The sequence below is a fragment of the Megascapheus bottae genome, chromosome 6 (genome assembly GCF_031878675.1).
Source record: "Megascapheus bottae isolate mThoBot1 chromosome 6, mThoBot2.hap1, whole genome shotgun sequence".
NCBI classification, from domain to species: Eukaryota; Metazoa; Chordata; class Mammalia; order Rodentia; family Geomyidae; genus Megascapheus; species Megascapheus bottae.
Window position 1 is genome coordinate 40,595,302 of NC_143514.1, and position 21,799 is coordinate 40,617,100.

At 36.9% G+C, this 21,799-nt stretch overlaps 1 protein-coding gene across 1 annotated transcript in view; it reads right to left on the reverse strand.

The window, feature by feature from the left end:
* Lepr (leptin receptor) overlaps positions 1 to 21,799 on the reverse strand; it is a 66,048-nt gene that overhangs the window by 26,835 nt on the left and 17,414 nt on the right. The window contains exons 5-8 of the mRNA XM_090334676.1: positions 20,364 to 20,487; positions 8,091 to 8,299; positions 5,462 to 5,604; positions 2,423 to 2,567 (exon numbers count right to left, since the gene is read on the reverse strand). Of these exons, the coding sequence (XP_090190802.1) occupies positions 2,423 to 2,567; positions 5,462 to 5,604; positions 8,091 to 8,299; positions 20,364 to 20,487 (621 nt within the window). The remainder of the gene's footprint in view (positions 1 to 2,422; positions 2,568 to 5,461; positions 5,605 to 8,090; positions 8,300 to 20,363; positions 20,488 to 21,799) is intronic.

Consider the following 21,799-nt stretch of genomic DNA (forward strand, 5'->3'; position numbering starts at 1 on the left):
TCATAACTTCTGTTTCCAAGTGATTGAGCTTCTATAATGCCTTTGCTATCTTCTAAATCCACAGATTTACTCATCATGAAACATGTTTTGGTGAGTAATTGTTACTTGCTAAATTTTAAGCAATTAATAATAATAATACAGTTTCATTCTACAGTGACATATTATCCACAGCCACTGCTTTAAGATGAGAGAAATCTGGGGAGAGCACTTAGGATAAATCACCATGAGACAAAACCCAGAAAGAAAAGGTGGTTATTTCTATTGTCTTATTTAAATTACATGAAAATTTCAAATAAATAGGTAAAATAAATAAAGGAAAAATATGACAACTCATTAGGAAATAAACCAGCCAAGGAAGTAGGGTAAAGAGTTAATAGTTGTAGAACTATTCTGAGTTATCCAATTCCAGTGTCCAGTGTTGGAGGACAAAGATTGTATTCTAAAACATGACTTTTACTTTACGTGTCTATTCATTCCATGTTTGTAGATTTTTTTTATTAGAAACTTTGTTTGCCAATCACAAAGGCATATTGATAGACCATATCCCTGTGAAGGAAGAATAGGATAAAAGTAGGCTAAGAAGAAATCATTTGTATTATGGTTTATGAAAAACTAAAAAGATAAACAGTCTAGGTTGACTGCATGATTTTCCAGTAAGCCGTTTGGTGCTGATAGCCTGTTTGTATTTTGTGTATCTATAGTAACTGAAACAAGAAAAAACTTAGTAGTAGGAAATTACTGAGCAGAAGCCAGGCCACTCAATTATGAGTACTGCACACTATAATCCCAGCCCAGAGGAGAATTCAGCCTTCACGTGTACATTACATACTAAGCTCCTTCAATATACCTGAGAGATTGCTAACCTACCTCAACAATGAACTAGCTCAAAGTCTTAGAGCAATTATTCCTTATTTTTAAAAAGTACATAGGAACTTTCACCAAGGAAATTCAATTATCTGTTAAGCAGAGATCAAAAATTAACATCTAAATTTGTCACAATACACCCCTGAGTCTCCAAGGCAAAATTAATTATTCTACTTATTAAATACAGTATTTAGCTCTTCTCACAGTCTTACTTCAAGCTGAGAAATGAGTTACAAATCATGTCCATTACCCCACCCTGCTAGATTTTGAACACATAGACTATGGAGTCACAAACTACAATGGCACTAATGCTTACCAAGTGGATTCTCTGGTATCTGATAAGCACTTCCTTGCATTACTTTGTTTCATCCATAAAAAACTCTTCTGTGTGTGTGTGTGTGTGTGTGTGTGCGCACACACACACACGCGCGTGCGAGCCTTTCCTAGGGCTTGCACTTGGGGCCTAGGTACTGTTCCCAAGCATTTGTACTCAAGGCTAGCACACTACGATTTCCAGCACTCTACTCTACTTTCAGTCTTTGGGTAGTTAATTGGAGATGAGAGTCTCATGACCTTTGCTTCCCAGGCTGGCTTTGAACTGTAATCCTCAGACCTCAGCCTTTTGAGTAACGAGGATTACAGAGCAGAGCCACCAGAACCTGGCAACAACTCTATTTTATAGGTAAGAGAATTGAGACACAGAAAGATTAAGACATTCAGCAAGTAAATGAATGGTGAGGCTGGTATTCCTACAAACTGTCAGAGTCTGAAATCAAGTCACTTAAACATTTAATGATCCTTTCTGACTAATACTTTTTAAATGGTAACTAATCAATAAGTACTCTTTTTGAGTTACAACAAATATTTGCTTAATATTTTAAATTTGAATAAGAAAAATAGTTTCCCTTGTGACAAATCAGATAGCCCTATTGAGTGTCTTCGTAAAGTCACAACTTAACATGAGGAAGGATTAGGACTACGCTGAACTCCGGGGCAGCTGTATGAAGCTCTGGAGCTCAGTTTTTATGGTGAAGCTCTAATAAATTTCAGTTTTTTTGTTATTAAAAATGATCTCAAAACTAGGAAACTTTACATTGAAAAAATGGAAATAATTCATTTATTAAATAACATGACATTAAATATATTTTAACATTTTATGACAAATATACTTGATTTTATATAAATTAAGAAATCATCAAAATAACTGCTGTTCTGAAGTGAGAAACTTTATAGTAATTGATTGACTGACAGATTGGTTTAGCAAAGGAGCTCACAGTTCTGTCTCAGTCTCTCAAGTGTTGGGTTTACACCTGTGAAATACTGTGACCAACACAACTCTCATCTTCTTTTTTCCTATGAGAGAAATTCACTAAAAAATACTTTGAAAGTACATAGGAATTCCACTACAATTTTAAGTAATCATTCAGCCTGTTCAAATTTTAAATAAAATATCAACATTGTTCCCCATCTTTAATTTTTTGGGCCATACAGCTCAAGATGTTTATGACATACCAAAGGCAAATTCCTGAAGTCTATTTCATTCTATTACAAGACATACCTTGAGTGGTAAAGGCATGAGGAAAACTCCATTCACTCCAGACTCCTGCCCCATCCAGTCTTTTGCTCCTCACCTGGACCTCATATGAGGACCCAGGAAGCACGCTCTCTACCAGCAGGGATGTAGCAGACACAGTCTCATCACCCTGTTAATATCATGTTCAAATATCAAGTCAGCGTAGAATCGTAACTAAAGCTGATCGTATGCAAGTCTCCATACCAAAAGAAAGTTAATGCTACATGGGAGGTATCTGGCCAGAGTTGAATTAAAACAGAAATCAGTGACCAAATAACAAATAATTGTCAATAAAATGTTAACTACTCTAGGGTCAAATCATCATATGATAGTTGTCAAATACTTTTAACTGGATGACAATGAATGGATGCCCTTTAGAATATTGAAAAATGAAGCTAATATCAATGGAAAACTCAAACTATTGCTGCCATCTATATACCTGATATAAAAAGGGGGAGAGGACCCTATGACCCAGCAATTCCACTCCTTTGGCATTGACCCAAACGTCCAGAAACAGGGACATACTAAAGCCACTAGCACAACGATGTTCACTGAAGCACTATTTACCATAGCAAAGATAATGGAACCAACCCAGATGCCCCTCAGTAAATCATCGGATCAACAAGATGTGGTGTTTATACACAATGGAATTCTATGCTACTGTCAGAAAGAATGACATTGCCCCATTTGTAAGAAAATGGAAAGACTTGGAAAAAATCATATTAAGTGAAGCAAGCCAAACCCAAAGAAACACAGGCTCCTTGGTATCCCTCATTTGTAATAATTAGTACACATCTAGAACTCTCCTAGCAGAGAATTACAAAAAGCTAGGTACATAAGGTCACATAGGATGAGACTAAATGAATGGATCTCTAGGATATGGAAACAAGGGCTTTATCTGGTATGACTGTTGTTCTTAATGCACTTTGTTACTTGTCTTCTCCTTTGTTGCCCTTTGGTTAATCTCATTACTGTATCTTGACTTTGTTACTGGGTAGGGTATATTGTATATGCATTTATTTGTTTATTTGAAATAGGAAAGGGAAAGGGGAAAACAAGATGATTGGAAGGGGGTAGAGGGAGGAAAATGGCGACAAAAACATGAGAAGGGGTATCAATGTGTGGGAAGTAATGCATCTACTATATGACGACTGTAACTTTAACCCTTCTATATATTGCCCCAACAAAACAAAATAAAAATGGGGAGGAGAGAGGAGAAGAAGTAGAGACCTATTCTAGCTTCTAAAGGAGTGATTCACAGCCAGAGGGGTGAATGATTTCTAAGAAAATGATCCTGATAATAAGCTAAAGCTATATGGCAGGTGTCAAAACACAGCTTATAAACCAGAAGGAAAACATCTGAGTCCAAAGCCTGCATTAAAAATCCTCTAACTAAGAAACTTCTTGGTGAATGCATTTAGTTTTCCTGTGTAATGTTCTTCAATGTTACTAAATTCTCTGGACTCTTTAAAATCATAGGGCCAAGGAAGCAGAACTAGGTCACAGTCTGAAAATGATAAAAAGCATCAGTAAAGCATTAGGCAATATCAGATCACCCGCATTTGAAATCCTGTAGTGCTCACTTTGCAGATGAGAAAACAGAAACCTACAGTAACCTACAGTGTCTTGTTTTCAAACAAGACACTTCCTATCTCCAATCTGCTGCTCCTGGTGAGAATAAAATTTTAAAAAAAGTAACTTAACCCCTGTCTGGGGCTGAGGATATGGGTAAGTGTGTAAAACATTTTCTTAGCAAGCACAAAGCCCCAAATACAATTTCCACTACTGAAAAAAAATCAAATGCGCTATCAAAAACAAAAGCCACAAAATGTACATGTACTACTGCGGGATGCTGCTGATTCTTGCCTGTAACACTGTCTGTGGAGGAGGCTGACACCTGGAGGTCTTGGTTCACAGACAACCCAAGCAGAAAAGTCTATCAGTTTCCATTTCTAAAATAACCAGAAAACCACAGAGCTTGCCTCTACATAACTGTTCTTGGATTCCATTCTCCCCAGATAGCAACAACTTCATCACCTTCAAATTCTCACTAAGATGCCACCTCTCGATGCAGTCTGCCTCAACTTCCACTATTACAACTCTTCATCATTCACCATCACATGCAAACTCCTCTTACCTGGTTCATAATCCCCAGGAATCTAAATGCACTAGATCATATCCTGGCATCAAGAAGGTGTTCAGTAAGTACTGAGTGAATGAAATAGGGTTTAACAGCCTTCACAGTAAAAAAATGCACACACTGTGGGGTGCAGAAAGGGAAAGTGGGAGAAAATCATGGAAGGGGTAACAATGTTCAAGAAGTAATGTGCCCATTTAACCTGGGCGAGGTAGCTCTCGCTTGTAATGCTAGCTACTGAGGAGGCTGAGATCTGTGTATCAAAGCCAGTCAGGCACAAAAGGACCTGAGATTCTTATCTCCAATTAACCTCTAGAAAATGGGAAGTGGGACTTAGCTCAAGGGTAAGGTGATAGCCTTGAGCTGAAGAGCTCAGGGACAATGCCCAGGTCCAGGGGTAGGGCAGTAGTCTTGAGCTGAAGAGCTCATGGTCAGTGCCCAGGCCAGCTCAAGCCCCATGACCCACAAAAAAAAGAAGTAATGTTCCCACTACCTTATGAATGCAACTCTATACATCACCCTGATAATAAAAAAGTGAATATTCCATGTAAACATATATTAAATAATAGAGAAGTGAAAATGAAATGTAGAAACAGTGGCCATATAAGAAAAACAGCTATAAAGTCTCCCAACTGGACTCTCTGGGGTTCAGAGTAAGTATAAAGTATATTATATATACTATATATTATATACTATAACATATATTATATATTATATACCATAGTATATATATTATATAATATATATTGTAATATACTATTCAATTACAATTGTTTCTGCTCTAAAAGGAGCATGCATACATTGTAAGAAAACATTGCTTTTATAGGTCTTCTGGGGGTGATTAGTTACATCTCAGTTTTTTATTTTATTTACTAAAATATACTTACAGCTCTTATAACTGTTGAATTCTCTGAATATTTTACTTGGTACTCCAGTGGAAATGGAATCGATGTTGAGCTGGACCAAGAAATCTTTAAAGCACCATCATCTGTGACTTCCATATGCAAACCCACCGGTGGATCAGGCTTCACTTAAAAAAGAAGCAAAATGCTTTTAAGTCAAGAAGACTTCATGGTAGTCACATATTAGTGAAATGAACTCAACATTCTCTTTTTCAACTGCTTAAAAGATAATCTTGCTCAAGGATAATTACATAACCAAATCAAAGTTCCACGATTAAGACTACATCATGTGCCTGTCATAGCAATCCACACATCTTCATCTCCTTCCCCCTAAGTTACAAAGATATTTGGGATGTGTAATCTTCTGCTACAAAAATCTTACCTAACTCTATTTAACCCAGTACTTCTCAAATGGACTTGAAGTCTCTCTCCAATCCAACCCACGTTAATTAGCAAGTATTGAGAAAAGATGGTAGAACAGTATTTTTTTAATGTGTATGTCTATACAGTTGATTTTAAACCACATCAATAAAAAGCCACTCAATCCACAAAATGAGTATTCCCATGTAATAAATGTACTACTAACAGGCCCTGGCTGTCTCTAGAAATAGAAACAAAGTTTCATAGCTTAATGAGTTTTATGAAATAGATAATTTCTAAATTCAAATGTATATGTTCATGTTTATGCATGTTAAATATTTGGCTATACACACATGTGAACGCAATTTAAAACAAAATCTTCAAAATATGTGTAGGAACAATTTAACACCTTACAATAAGAATTACTTAAATGAAATATGATTTAAACCATACTGGAAATCTACATAGCTATTAAAAAATCACATTTCATGCAAATCAATAAATGCTAAATAAAAGAGAATAAAGTTTTTAAAAAGTAAGTCATATATATATTTTTTGCTGGTCATGGGGCTTGAACTCAGGGCCTGGGCACTGTCCTTGGACACTTTCTGCTTAAGGCTAGAGCTCTACCACTCTAACCACAGCTCCACTTCTGGCTTTTTCTGATATGTGGTACCAAGGAATTGAACAGAGGGCTGCATGCATGCTAGGCAAGCACTCTACCATTCAGTTGCACTCCCAGTCCCAAGTAAATCATATTTTTTTCAAACAGGAATAATAAAAATGTATGCTTTTAAATTTAAAAGATTAATCACATATTTTATTTGTATTCTTGACTTGTCAAATCTAACAAATAAAATATTTATCTAAGTCTACATTAAAATCAGCAGATCATCAAAATGATAGAGGATAGATTATAGATTTTCTTTATATATCTCTTTGCAAGGGTGTTTCATAATTAATTGGATTACTCAGGCATGTAAAAATTATTACATTGAAATATTTATTGATTTGAATTTTACTTTTTTTGCCAGTCCTGGGGCTTTCTTGAGGTTAGAGTTCTACCCCTTAAGCCACAGCACCATCTTAGGCTTTTTCTATATATGTGGGACTAAGGACTCGAACCCGGGTCTTCATGCATGCTAGGCAAGCACTCTTACCACTAGGCCAAACTCCCAGCTCCTGAATTTTATTTTTACATGAGATACTTTTCATATTTCATATTATCAAGAATTCACACATAGTTTATACCATTTCCCTTTTATCAAAATTATTAAGGTTTCTTGTCACATGACATATTACAAATGCCCCTTAGTTCATAGGAAAAGAACTGGCTAAACACTCAAGTCTACAAACTACAAGTAGATATAGCTGAATTCTCACGATCAAAATAATACAAAATAAGAAAGGCACTGGTGGCTCATGCCTATAATCCTAGCTACTCAGGAAGATGAGATTTAAGGGTCATGGTTCAAAGCCAGTCTGGGCACAAAAGCCCATGAGACTTAACTCCAGTTAACCACTAGAAAACTAGAAGTGGCTCTGTGGCTAAATGGGTAGGGTGGTAGCCTTGAGCTGAAGAGCTCATGGAGAACACCAGGACACAGTTCATGCCCCATGACTATCAATAAACATTTTAAATAATAATAATAATAATAATAATAATAATATAGACATGAAAGAGAAGCAAAGTCATAAAATTATAAGCTGGCCTCTTGGCAGTAAGAAAATAGGGTGCTGCCTATTACTTGAGGCTTTTCAATAACCAACTTGTGTAGTCTATTGGCCTTTTAGCCTGTGTTAAATCATCTGTGTCTGCTCATTGCCATTGCCCTTGTCATCTGAGACAGCACCTATGTGTCCACAGCTCCTCCAGCACTCAGGACAATCCTGGCACACATGGCCTCTGAGAAATAGCTACTTAATGATTCAATTCGGGAAGAAACATGCTTATAATAATGTTCAGAACTAGCTAGTGAGATATGGGAAAAACAAAACCAAACAATATATATCTACTGAATATATCTGGGTTTTAAGTTAAGAAAAAAAAACAAACTTAAGTGACAGCTGTAAAGACATTTGTATAACTGTAAACTCACTGGAGAAGCTGATTGGAACACACACTAGTGATACCTTCACATGGTTTACCACTTTGGTCAAAGCGATATAAGCCTGTAAAAAATGTTTTTAACTTGTAAGCAATCACCCTCTGGGTGGCTGATATTGGTTCTATACTCACTTAGCTGCAACTTACCGATATTTATAGGCTGAACTGACATGAGAGGTGACTGGAAAATTCTTTCACTGGATGCGATTTTCAAATACATAAGAAGAGTAGAATTGAGCTTGGCTGTTGGGACAGGCACATGGCATTCCCAGCATTCCTTAGCTAAACAACTGCACAGCACAGTCTGAAAACTGTCTGTTTGTGGAACCACAGGCAGCTCATCAATGACTCTATACCTGTATTTAAAAAGAAGGGCTAAATAGTCACATGAACCTAGATAGAAAAGGGCTAAATAGTCACATGAACCTAGATAGGTTTTTAAAGTAGGACACCAAATCCAAATTGAGGAAAGCTATTATGGAGACACCCACTTAAAAGGTTTCTGGGAAAATGATGCATGCAGAAAACAGAAAAAGACAAGTGTTACAGGAGTTTTTTGTTGTTTTGTTTTATTTTTACATGCTTGAAAGCAAGAAGATATGATATCGAAGCAATGGAGTACAGAAGGAAGAAAAACTGCAATACTAAAAATCCCATATCTAACCCCCCCAAAAAGTCTTCAAAACTAAATATCAAATAAAAGCTTTACTCAGATATATCAAAACTTAAATAATTCACCACCACAACATTTCCACTGTTAGGAGAAATCATATGGCAAAGGCTCAAAGGGACAAAAGTACCAGGGTACACAGTAGCTCACACTTGTAATGCTAGCTACTCAGGAGGCTGATTGCTGAGAATCATGGATCAAAGCCAGCCCAGGAAGGAAAGTCCATGAGACTCTTGTCTCCAAGTAACCACTGAAAATCCAGAGGGGATCTGTAGCTAAAGAGCACCAGCCTTGGGGCTGGGAGTTTGGCCTAGTGGTTAAAGTGCTTGCCTAGCATGCACGAAGACCCGGGTTCAATTCCTCAGTACCACATACATAGCAAAAAGCCGGAAGTGGTGCTGAGGCTCAAGTGGTAGAGCTCTAGCCTTGAGAAAGTCCAAGGACAGTGCTCAGGCCCTGAGATCAAGCCCAGGACTGGCAAAAAAAAAAAAAAAAGAGCACCAGCCTTGAGGATAAAAGCTGAGGGATTAGGGTTCTCAAGGTTTAAACTCAAATCCTAGTATCAGTGTGCGTGCACGCGCACACACATACACACACACACACACACACACACACACACACACATACACACACACGGAGCACAAAGGAACAAAGGTCATATCTTTGCTCTCACTTGTAGATGCTAAACCTAAAGCTCAAACAAAGACATAAACACACACAAGATCAAAGATCATGTATATACGTCAATAATGAGTTTGTAATTTGGTACTGTTTGAGTGGATTAGAGAAGGGAAAGAAATAGGGAATGCTAGAGATAAAAAGTCCCCAAATCCATTATCTATGAAGGAATGATAGCCGGTGAAATTAAACTTACTGGAAACTGTTGAGTAACATATATTTTTTGGAAATATAAAATGACACACTTTTGAAAACAGATTGCTAATTTCTGAAGTCCTTAAACACCTTACAGAGTGAATTTAACCCATTATACTCCCCCATAGTCATTCCAGAATGAAAACCAAGTCAGTTCCAGAGAACATAAAGCTTTATTTTCAATCTCCTGAACCTTTACACAACTGAAATATCTAACCAGTAAATGGATAACACACAGTGGTATATATACATACAATGGCATACTACTTACCAATGAAAACAAATGAGACATTAATATAACATGACAAAATACTATATGATCCCATTTAACTAAGATTACAGAAATGCAAGTAAACAATGTTGTCAGAAAATCAGATCAAGGCCAGGTGTGATGGTTCACACCTGTACTCCTAGCTATTCAGAAGGTGAGGTCTGAGGATCAAGGTTTAAAGCCAGCCTGGGCACAAAAGGGCTTGAGACCTTTATCTCCAATTAACCGCTGCTAGGAAACGGGAAGTGGGGCTTGGCTCAAGGATAGGGAGGTAGCCTTGAGCTGAAGAGCTCAGGGACAGCACTCAGGCAGAGTTCAAGCCCCATGACCCACAAAAAAAGAAAGAGAGAGAGAGAGAGAGAGAGAGAGAGAGAGAGAGAGAGAGAGAGAGAGAGAGAGAGAGAAAGAAAGGAAAATCAAATCAGTCATTTCCTATAGAGGAAGGCACAAGATTTAAGGAGGGACAGAAGGAAATTTTGTCACTGATAAATTCATTTTATGGCAGTCATGGTTTTCTGAATAATTTGACATATCAAAACCTATCCATCTTATACTTTAAGTAGGTACAATTTATAGTATATCCATCAACTATATCCCAGTAAAGACACAATTATGTCTCTACTATATACAAAATAATGGAATTTTTTTTAAATCTCAGAAAAAATTCCAAGCATGCCTTTGTCTATCACTGTAAACTCCCAAATGAGTAATTTAACACTGAAAATTTTTTAATTAGATTAGCAGGTTTACCTAATGTGGGGGCGTAAAGAATAACAAGATACATCCCCGTTCCTGAATATTGTGATTTCTGATTCATCAGATTTTTCAAAACTCTGCCTATTCCTCAGTTAAGAAGTCTTAGCCTTAAGAAGTGTCCCCAACAGGAAGTAGAAACATTTCACATCAGACAGTCTTGTTCATTTTCAGAAATCCTAACAAGACTTCATTTTCAGAAATCCTAAACATCTACGGACCTTTCCAGTGAAAAACCACTGTAAGCACAAGAAGTAATATTCAGAGTAGGGAAAAAATGCATTGCTTTACCAGCTTCCCTAACTGGCATATATATGATCATTCACATATAAACAAAACATGAAAAATTAAACCTTAATCTTCCTACCCACATCCCAATTCTGGGTGTTTCTAATGATGACAGATCTTCAAGTTTTTTATCATAATAAGAAACAATCAGAACACAACATTGTGTGAGGGAGTCAGCTAGTCACTAACATAGGGATATTATGATTGTAAGATGGTACTATCCTGACACTAGGACTTAAAGTCAAGTACTTCCATTTGCTGTTCAGCTATAAGACATAGTCAAGCACTTTCCTAATGTTAGCCTTAGTTCCCTTTATCAGTAAAGCAAACATAAGGCCTCTACCAACCATGTTTACAATGCTGTTGAGGCTATTTGAGACAATAATTGCATAAAACTGTTCTCAGAAAAAGCTCTATTTTTTTTTTTTTGGTGTTTGTTTTATGGAGGCAGGATCTTGCTGCTTGGTCTAGGATGGCCTTAAACTTCTCATCCTCCTGCCTCAGGGTCCCAAGTGCTGGCATAAAGTGGGAGCAACAACCAGAATTGAATAGCACAGGCACAATGCCCGGACTGAAATTTTGTAACTACAAATATGATTTTGAATCAGAGACAGAATGACTTAATGTTTTCAATTTTATTTGTATCATTAAACGAAGCCAACAGAATATCATTTTAAAAAATACCAAATGTTAAAATAAAAATAGCCAGGCATCAGTGGCTCATGCTTGAAATCCTGTAGGAGGCCTAACATTTGAGGATATGGCTCAAAGCCAGCCTGAGCAGGAACATCTGTGAGATTCTTTTTTGTTGTTTTGCTGGTCCTGGGGGTGCTTAACTCGGGCTGGGCATTGTCCCTGAGCTTTTATGCTCAAGGCTAGCTGTCTACTACTTGAGCCACAGTTCTACTTCTGGCTTTTTATGGTTAACTGGAGATAGGAGTCTCAGACTTTACTGCCCAGGTTGACTTCGAACAGCGATCCTCAGATCTCAGCCTCCCGAGTAGCTATGGTTACAGCATCCAGCTTTTGTCAACTTTTAAGTTCATTTTTATTTTTATCAATGTGATTCACACGTATCACTTAAAGGAACCAGGCAAATAAAAAGCGATCATTATAGCTCATTCCTTTCATTCTTGCCTCCATTTCCTTCAAATTATATTCTGTAACACTAGTTAATTTTTATTTTCAAAATTATGGCTGCTTCCAATATGGGGCTCTAAGAATTTAGCTCTTTTGTCCTCTGCTCCATTTCAGTCAGGCATACTTTGTTTCTTTATTGGCACAGATAGCTATATTCAAGTTGTGATTCAATAGCTTTCAGTACTTGTAAAGATTATATATCTCCAATTAATCACCAAAAAGCTGCAAGTGGTTCTGTGGCAGAAGTAGCTGAGCAAACAATTCCAAGGACAGTGCCATAGCACCTATTCTTGGTTTAAACCCCAGGATTGTCACAAAAATACATACAGACACATACATACATACATACATACATACATACATACATACATACATACATACGTACATACATACTGTTACAAAGAAGAATGTGAAAAACAGACCGATTGTGGTATTTTAAGTTCAAAACAGGCTTGCCATGTATTATGCTTTGATTGAAGAAATGATAAAATGATACAAAAATGTAATGCAACACAGACTAAGACATATATTTTCCACTAATATTTGCAAATAATAAGACATTTTGTCAATTTTATTTCTTTTAAAGCATACAAAAAAGTTTGAATCATATTTGTAGAAAACAGCTGATTACCAATTAGATTATCAACTTGGATAATTAGATAATTCTGTCACTTCGTTGCTGTGTCTGTTCATTCAACCTCATTTCCATTTTGTTAGCAATTATTTTGGTATATGCATAAATCATATATCAGAGTCTATATCCTTAATGATGAAAATATGTTGTATAATTATACTATAAAATATATATTATACTAATATGTATTTTTGAAAGAAGCGGTTCCTTTCAGAATCCCAATCACTCTAACAGAAAACTTCATCAAGGTTCTGTTTCATGTAAAATATCACCAAACAAATGGAAAGTTACCAAGGACAAGAAGAGGAAGGAAGCAAAAGAGGAATGCAAGCAAAAATAAATGAACTTCAACATCTATCAAGTTGTTAATATAACTGTATAAAGGAGAGGGACTAACTTAATTAACTATAGAACATAAAAATATTTTGATCCTGTAACCCTTAGCCTTGGTTAATTACAAAAGGAGTGTAAACAATTTGGTACTCTAGTTGGTATACTTGCTTTTCACAGTGGTAGGGGATAGGTATTTCAAAACCACCTTATGTGTATTCTAGGATTAGGCAAGTACATAATACACAAATGTGTATTGTGGGAATGAGAAGCTGGGTTTCTTCCTCCTGAGGGAAGAGAGAGACAGAGATGGAGAGAGTATGAAGCAGAGAGAGAGAGAGAGAAGAAGAGAAAAAGAGAGGGGGGAAGAGGAACATGGGAGGGAGAGAGAGAGAATATAATGAACCCAATGGTTTGGGATGAGAATGAAACATATTAGTATGAATACATACTCAAAATATACATATGCACACAAAGAGATATAGAATTATTGACCAGTATTTTATATAAACACATTGTATCCTGTGTACACAAACATATATGAATCCCTGTTCATAGGTCTAGAAATGATGTCAACTCAGCATCAAGGAGCACTAGACACCAGGGACTCTTTTGTGAATACTATTCTGCAATGAAAGAAACTGACTTCTTTGAGACGTGGCTGGATCCAATGTTTTGTTAGGTAGAGACGATCAGATGAAGCATCTTGTAATACTGGAGAGTAAGAAAGTCTTAAGGAAAAAAAGATGATGGTAATAGAGACACAGTCAATGGACAGAGAAGCTAGCTGGAATAGATGTCTATTGGCCACATCTAGATCAATCTGTGTAGTCAAATAATTACAGTACCCATCATATCACATAAAATAAAAATCCATTAGAAATTAGAAGAAAAAGAGGGATTTTCAGCTTTGTTTGACTTCTATGAAATGACTGGCTTACAGCTCCCTGTTCTTTCTCTTCCTACAAAGCTTTGTTTCCCAACAGCATAAGCTGATTGGTATTCAGTGAAATATTCAAAGTGACCTTATGAGAAATTTCTGTGTGTGACCTGATATCCAAGTACTTTGTCCTATGACTCTAAACCCCCTTATATTCTGAACTCCTATTTTTAACTCCTCTATTTGGCCATATTGCTGAGCATGGCCTGAAATCCCTCAACCTTGTTCTTTCCAGAAACCTTAGAGGATTGATTCTGTGGAGAAAATACTATTCTGTTCTGCTCATGCCCAGTGTATGAAAATAGTTCTCACGCTTTACACAGTTTTCTAGTTGTTAAGAATCCAGGACTCCTTTATCTCCTCATGTCCCAGAGTCATTTCTGTTGATTGTCAATAATAACTTTTGAGGAGATAATATCTTCAACAGAGGTCAAACTTGTTTTGTAATCAAAGGCAATAGATTCTTTGTGGCTATGTATCACCAAGAAAATGTATCTTTAAATTGGAGTTATTATAGCATATTCATCAGCTGAGATGGAAACTTGGCAGTACTTAGTCAAGAGAGTGTTCATAGCACAAGTAGTCCTTGAGCAGGTAACAGGAACACATGAGCAGGTCCCAGAATTCATGAGAATAGATCACTTTATACTAGAACCCTGAAAACTCATAGTAATAGAAGGATAAAAAGAAAGTCAAACAAGGATGCATGAGCCTCCACCTTCAGCTTTCTCAATGAGATTGCAAGGAGAAATGGTCAATGTGCCTCCCCAACCCACTCCCTGGCAAGCCAGTAGCCATGCTGTAAGCTGCCCCACAAGACAAGGAATGGCAGGAACCTCTGACCATCAGTGGTGAGGACTGAGGCCCTCTCCTTACTCAGAAAGAGCAAAGAAGCCCCAGGAATGAGCTTGGAATCAGCAAATCCTGCAGTAGATTCTTTGTCACTTGAAATAGACAATGCAGGTAATAACCCTACCACGCATTCAGAGATGTGGAGAGCATAGACAGTGTCCAGGAAAGAATCCAAGTTCTTCATTTCTTCTTGTTGTAGAAATAGAGCTGGACAGTGAGGGAAGGATTACTGAACACAGGAATCAGGGCTTTCTCAATTGATGGATGCCTCTCCCGATCAAGTGTTAAAATTCAGAAATGGCAGCTGAACAAAAACTAAAATAAGAGAAGATTCCTTCGGAAGGCTTCTACCTAATGGAAAGAATCTTAATAATTTTCACAGAAGACATTTGTGCAGTACAAAAGCATGTTTGGGGGAGAAAATCATATTACAAGAACACTGCTAATATGAACTATCAATACAAAGACTGAAACAGAGACCGTATAGAATGGGCAGAGGGAGAGTGTGCTGAGAGGAAGAAGTTGGGAGAAATGACTCAGGTACACTGATGAAAATCTTTCAGGAAAAAGAAAGGGTAACGTCAGCCAGAACTAAGTGCCCAGAGGGTCAGGCCAAAACCACAGAGTTGAACCCTGAAGTGAGGTAGGAAGGGGAAGTTAACTAACATGAGGGGTGAGGAAAGAAAGATGGTGAAAGGGGACTTCTGAAATTGAGAATACAGAACCTGCAGGCTTATCAATGGCATCAGCATCCATGAGATGGATCAGGTAGATGGAGTAGAAAACATTCAACTATTGAAGATATTCAAAGAATTGAGGCTAACACACCTGGATGGTGAAACCACCAAGAATGATAACAGAGTCACAGTGAAGAGACAAAGTAAACTAGACACGGTGATTGCGAAAATCTAGACTCCCTGATAGGGCCTGGGAGGCACTTCATGATTTGACCCTTGCTTATTTAGTCATGTGCCTAATCTCTTTGCATTCCTGGATTTCAAAGCCTCTTCATGTTCCCAGTCCTCAATGTACTATCTGTGTCTTTGTGAATATTCTTCACAATCTCTGGCTCCTTTTTCCTTGCCAAGTCTGGATTGGACAGCCTCCATACATGCTTCCAAAAGTCCCATTCTTTACTATAGTACAGAAGTTGGAAACTTGGCTATACCATCTTCTGTATTTATAACACTGTCAGGCTCCCACCAGCAGGACCAGTGTGACTCAACCTTGTTCTCCACACTCAGCTTGGGAGCTGGTATACAATAGGTACCTCATAAAGGAAAAGGTGGACTTCCTTCCCAGATATGAGACGAAATGTCCGAAACAGTTTGAACATATCACATTTCTAGAGCATATCACCTTCAGATTCTTTGACAGACATTAATATATGAGCTCAAGCAATGCTTTCCATTCAAGATGGTATTTATAGTTGTAGGTCCTTTATACATGTCGTTTTAGGTCCTTAACACATATTTTTTTTCACGCATGAGAACCTTTACAAAGATTTCTCCAATGACTTCTCTGATGTCACTAAAAGGAGATTTTGATCACAAACTTTACCAAAATAACCACCAGCATACATTATTTATCCCTGTATCTCACACTTGTTATGCTGACCAGCTCTTAATTTTTATCTACCTAAATACACACACAGAAGTCAAGGCATATGGTAGGTAGTATCATAGATAAGACACATTGAATCACACAGAAAAATATCGTGGCAGAAATACAAGGGAGCATTTCTCAGATTTTAGGCATAGTGACAGGTTTTTACTGAACTAATAACTTTAGAAACCTGATTTCTAAAGCTTACCAAAAAATTAATTCATCAAATTCATCACAAAAACAAATTGGGAAACTCCTTAATTCATTACTGTTTTTTTCCATGCATCTGATCCTACCATTTAGATAAATAAACAAATAAATGCACTATTGACTAAATGAAGATAAAATTCTCAGATGCACATAAGTTACAAGCCAAACATAAAATACTTTCAGGTATAGACTTTCATGTAGTTATGTATTTTGTAAGGACTAATGTGTGTTTTGTAAGGAATCTAATCCTCATGCATGTTCACAGGGCTGTAGAAACCAGAGATGAAGTACTCTTGCCCCTTCTTCTCTTTTTTCTTTCCAACCACCATAACCCAAATAGCTAACTCCTAACTCCCATGGGTTATGCTCCCATCCTAAATTTCACTAAAAGCAGTAAAGCCAGCTGAGCAGGGGAATCTCTGAAACAATGAGGCACAAGAAAATTTTTCCCCTTTTAAAGTTGGTTTCCTCACATATTTTGTCACAGTGATAGAAGGCTAACTAAAAACCTCCCTTAATTTTATATACAACCATCCTGTTGTTCTTTTTTTGTGAAACTTACCTCCTTCGCAGTTATTAGTCAATATTATGTGTTCTCTATTTTGTATACTATGTATCTTCAAACAGGCCCCTCTCACCATCCTTCGACTTTTCTCTCTTTGCTATATAACTTCCACAGGGTAGATATGAGCTCATGTTCTTTTCATTCTTCAACTATCACTGTGATTTGGATGACTCTGTAAAACTCAGGCTGGGATTCAATTGCCATGGTGATAGGACTGGATGGTAGAGCCCTTGAGATGATTCAGTCATGAAAGGCCTACATATCAGGATGGGCTCATGCTATTGTCACAGGACTGGCTCTATGAAAATAAACTCACCCTATTCCTTCTCACCCTCTCAGCATCTGGTTCCTGCTATCATGTTACCTCCTTAATCCATGCATTCCCTCCACGGTAGCTTCCCAACCTCCAGAACATAAAAACTGAGCTGATTTTCTTTATCAACCACCTTTTCTCTGGAATTGTCACAGCAACACAAAATGGGTTAAGACAATTGTTTACCTTTGCATATCCATGGTATAATTCTGTACGTGTTTGTGTATACATGTTGGTCTGTGTTGTTGTATGTATAGGTATGCATGTGTTATGTGTATATATGAGGCATGTACTATGTAGTGTTCATGTGTGGTGTGGCCTGTGTGTACAGTGTGTGATATGGTATATATGTATAACTATATATGGTATATATGTATATATATGTAATATGTCTGTATATATTAAATAATTCTCAATCTCATTCCCCATAGTACCTTATATTAAAGAAATTTGTGGTCGGGTGCTGGTAGCTCACACCTGTAATCCATGAGACTCTTTATCTCCAATTAACCACCAGAACACCAGAAGTGGGCTGTGGCTCAAGGGGTAGGGCGGTAGCTTTGAGCTAAAGAGCTCAGGGACAACTCCCAGGCCCAGAGTTCAAGCCCTAAGACCAATCAAAAACAAAATTTGGGGGCACTTTACCTACAAATTATAATAAGCTTCTAGACTATTTACTCAGGTGGAGCTGTAATGGAATATGAGAAGCAACTTATAATGCTGCCAAGATAGCAATACTGTGAGTACCGCTCAGAAATGGTTACAGTGAAAATTGGGATATAGCATCATCCCATGTGGGGGAGAGGTAAGAGTGTCTCCTTTTGTTTCAAGAGTAGTTGTAGTTCATTACATGAAGGCATGAACTTATAAAAAAGTTGTAGAGAAATTCAAGTATGTGTAAAAGGTGTGTATACGTGAAGTATCCCAAGGAATGAATTATGCTAGTTATTAAACAACTGTCTCTCAGCTTCAAAACTAGCCTCTCTTCTGTTTTGCTATGCAGGGTTGGACCTCTGCAAGGCCTCTCTTACTGCTTAAAAATCTTTTGAAATTCTACACCTGGAGAGCAAGAAAGATTAGAGAACTGATGGTAGAACAAAGAACTGGATCCTCTTTTGCTTTTCACTCTTGACATTGCACCCCCTCAGAGGCAGTTTTCCCAAATGGTCAGGATTTTAACCTCATTCTTAGAACCAAGTATGGACTTCTCATCTACAGATTCTTCTGCACACTTGGATTCCCATCTCCAGCATAGGGGTTCTGACTTTGCAAAGCCCACATCAAGTAGCTGAGAAACTACCACCAACCTCTTGAAGGCTCAGCTTTTCAGGATCCTTCCTCCAAAATGTCTCCCAGTGCTAACAATCTCCCTTTCTACTAAACCAACTCAGCCAACTTTGGTTGAAATCCCACTACTTCCACATCTGCAAGTCCACAGATATAAATCAGATCTCAGTAAGCCTTTCTGCTATATAGAAAACCCTTAACCTCTCAACTTCTCCCGCTTCTAGAAACATTATTCTACATTAATATTTTAAGACTTTTCTAGAGAGTAAATTGGCAAAAGTTTTAGAATTCATTTTGCTTATCTGTATTTATTGATTCACCAAACCATTTTTAAACATTTGTGTGAACATGGAGTTAAAACCAGAGGTAAACCTATTAGACATAGTAAGTGTGGTGTGTGCATGCATTTATTAAGTGGTAGAGCCCAATAACTTGGCCCTAAACTCTCTCATATTAGCTTCTCTAGTGAGATTTCTCAAACTTGAGCTCCATCAGAATCACCTGAAGGGCCTGGTAAGTATGAACTCACAAGCTCCATGTCCAGAACTGTGGATCTATCAGTTCTGTGGTCAAGATATCAAATTAAAATTTCCATCAAGTTTCCCAGGAATGTTGACTCTGCATGAACTATACCACTTGGCTTGCTAAGCAGACTTTCCTCCTGCTACCTCTCACCAGCTAGACTAGATCACCACCAAGGCTCCAACACCAACATTGTACTCACTAAACAGCACGCGTCACTGTCCACACCGGTAGCCACTGAAATGGAAGTCATGTACATGCCTGTCCCAAATACTAACCTGTTTGTACCCCAAAAGCAGACAGTATAGCTACTCATTTTTGTAGTAAAATGCAAAATATATCATGGTGGCCCTATTTTAAGCATAGGGTGAAGCTACATTTTTGGATTCATTCAAATCTTTGTACAACCATCATTACCATCCAACTCAAACTGACACTATAAACAAATTGAGCAATGATTCATTTCTTTTTCTCCAACATCTGATAACTACAACTCTATCTATACAACTTCATTTGGACAGCTTTGTGACACATTTCCTATCAATGCTATAATCTGAAGCAAGCCCTAGAAGTGAAGTCCCATTCACCTTAATCATCCAATAAAACTAATGAGAAATAACATAAAAGAGTTAAAATTTTAAATGAGCATTACTGTTAGAACCAAAAGGATTACTCTGTAACAGCTGAAATTACAAGTATATACTTGCTTAAAATTGCCATATTACATCTCCTCTGAAAAAGGTACATTTCTAGTGTATATAAATATTTATATTTACATAAATGCTTATGTTTCCAAGTCAATAACACCTGAAATATAAAAATATCTAACTGGGAATAAAAGAAATACAAAATAAATTTTTCCATTCAAATATCAATGGCTCCTAAATGGAGTTCACTTTTCTTACATACTAGGTGTTCATAGCTATAATATCTTTCTTCTATCATCAACCAATAAAGGAAGAGGAAACCTAATGGAAAGGAATGTTGTATAAAAAACACATAAGTCACCTTCTATAAATGTCCATAAATAAGAAAGGGGAAATGCACGGACAGTAGAGGTCTCATAATCAAGTTCTATGTATGGAAACACTTGTGACTTCTTTCCCAGCTCCCCCCCAAAAAAACATGGGTAGTAGAAATAGCCAAATTAATTTTGTTGGTACTTACAAAGTATATGAAAGATTGACCTTAAGGTCACCATTCTTGCCCGGATTTTTAAACAATGGCTCCATAGAACAGATGAATAATGTTAAATCTCCTTTCATCCAGCACTGTATGTTCCAGTTTGTACCTGAATTAAAAATAAACAGTAAATTCAAAAAAGATTTTGAACAACTCATTGAAAGAGAAGAGCTAAATTAAATTTACCCATGTTCTCATACAACACCCATTGCCCATTCTGGGAGGAAATACAGCAGGCTCTAACAAGTAGTGCGTTTGCCCAAGTCATTTCCTGTTTCCTATTTTGTAAGGCAAAAAGAACTTAATTAAACTCTTGCTTCACAAACGTGTCTTTAATCCAAAATTATTTAAAATGGACAAAAGATCTCAAAATTCATCTTAATTCAATTCCTTCTCACTTTTCCAGAGAAGAATGGACATCCAATACTAAGGAATAATCAAACTGAGAGGTATATTTATGTCTGACTTAGAAAATAAAAAGTACAAGAGTAATTCATATATGAACTATGATACATATCTTACATTTTCATTAGCATAACATCATGAGCTCCAAATACAACAGATGGAAATGTATTTCCCCAAACACTGAAAATCTCACCAGATATTGATAAACATTAACCACACGAAATTCATCATTTACAAGGCAGTGTAAGTGATTTCCAACTAGTAGGGACTTTGTAACTTTGTAAAAGAAACAATCTACTTGAAGGGATAAACAAGTTAAAATCCTCAGTAATTTAGTCACAAACCTAAGCCAAATCAACTTAAACTATTACCACTTATTAGCCCTTTTGTATAATAAGAGAAATTCAAAACATACAATATCATAATCACTCCTTTTCATAATTGAAGTAAGGGCTAACATAATTTATCATTTCAAGACAGCATTAAGAACTTGACTGCTTAGCACTATCTACCATAGCAAAGATATGAAACAAACCCAGAGGCCTCTCTGTAAACAATTGGATCAAGTAGAGGTGGTACTTATACACAAAGGAATTCTATGCTGCCATCAGAAAGAAGGCATCACCCCATTTGGAAGGAAATGGAAAGACTTGGAAAATCCATATTATGTGAAGTAAGCTAGACCCAAAAGAACATAGGCTCAATGGTTTCCCTCATTTGTAATCATTAGTACTCATCTAGGACTCTTCTAGCAGCGGATTACAATAGCTCAAAACAGATATTCGTAAAGTCATATTAGATGACACTAAATGAAAGGATCTCTAGGTTATGAAAACAAGAGATTTATCTTGTTTGATTGTTGTTCCTAGTGTGATTATTGTTTCTAATGTATTACGTTACTTGTCTTCTCTTTTGTTGCCCTTTGGTTAACCTTACATTGTTGCAGTATTTGGCTTGTTACCTGGCATTATATATATATATATATATATATATGTTTGTTTATTTGAAATATGAAG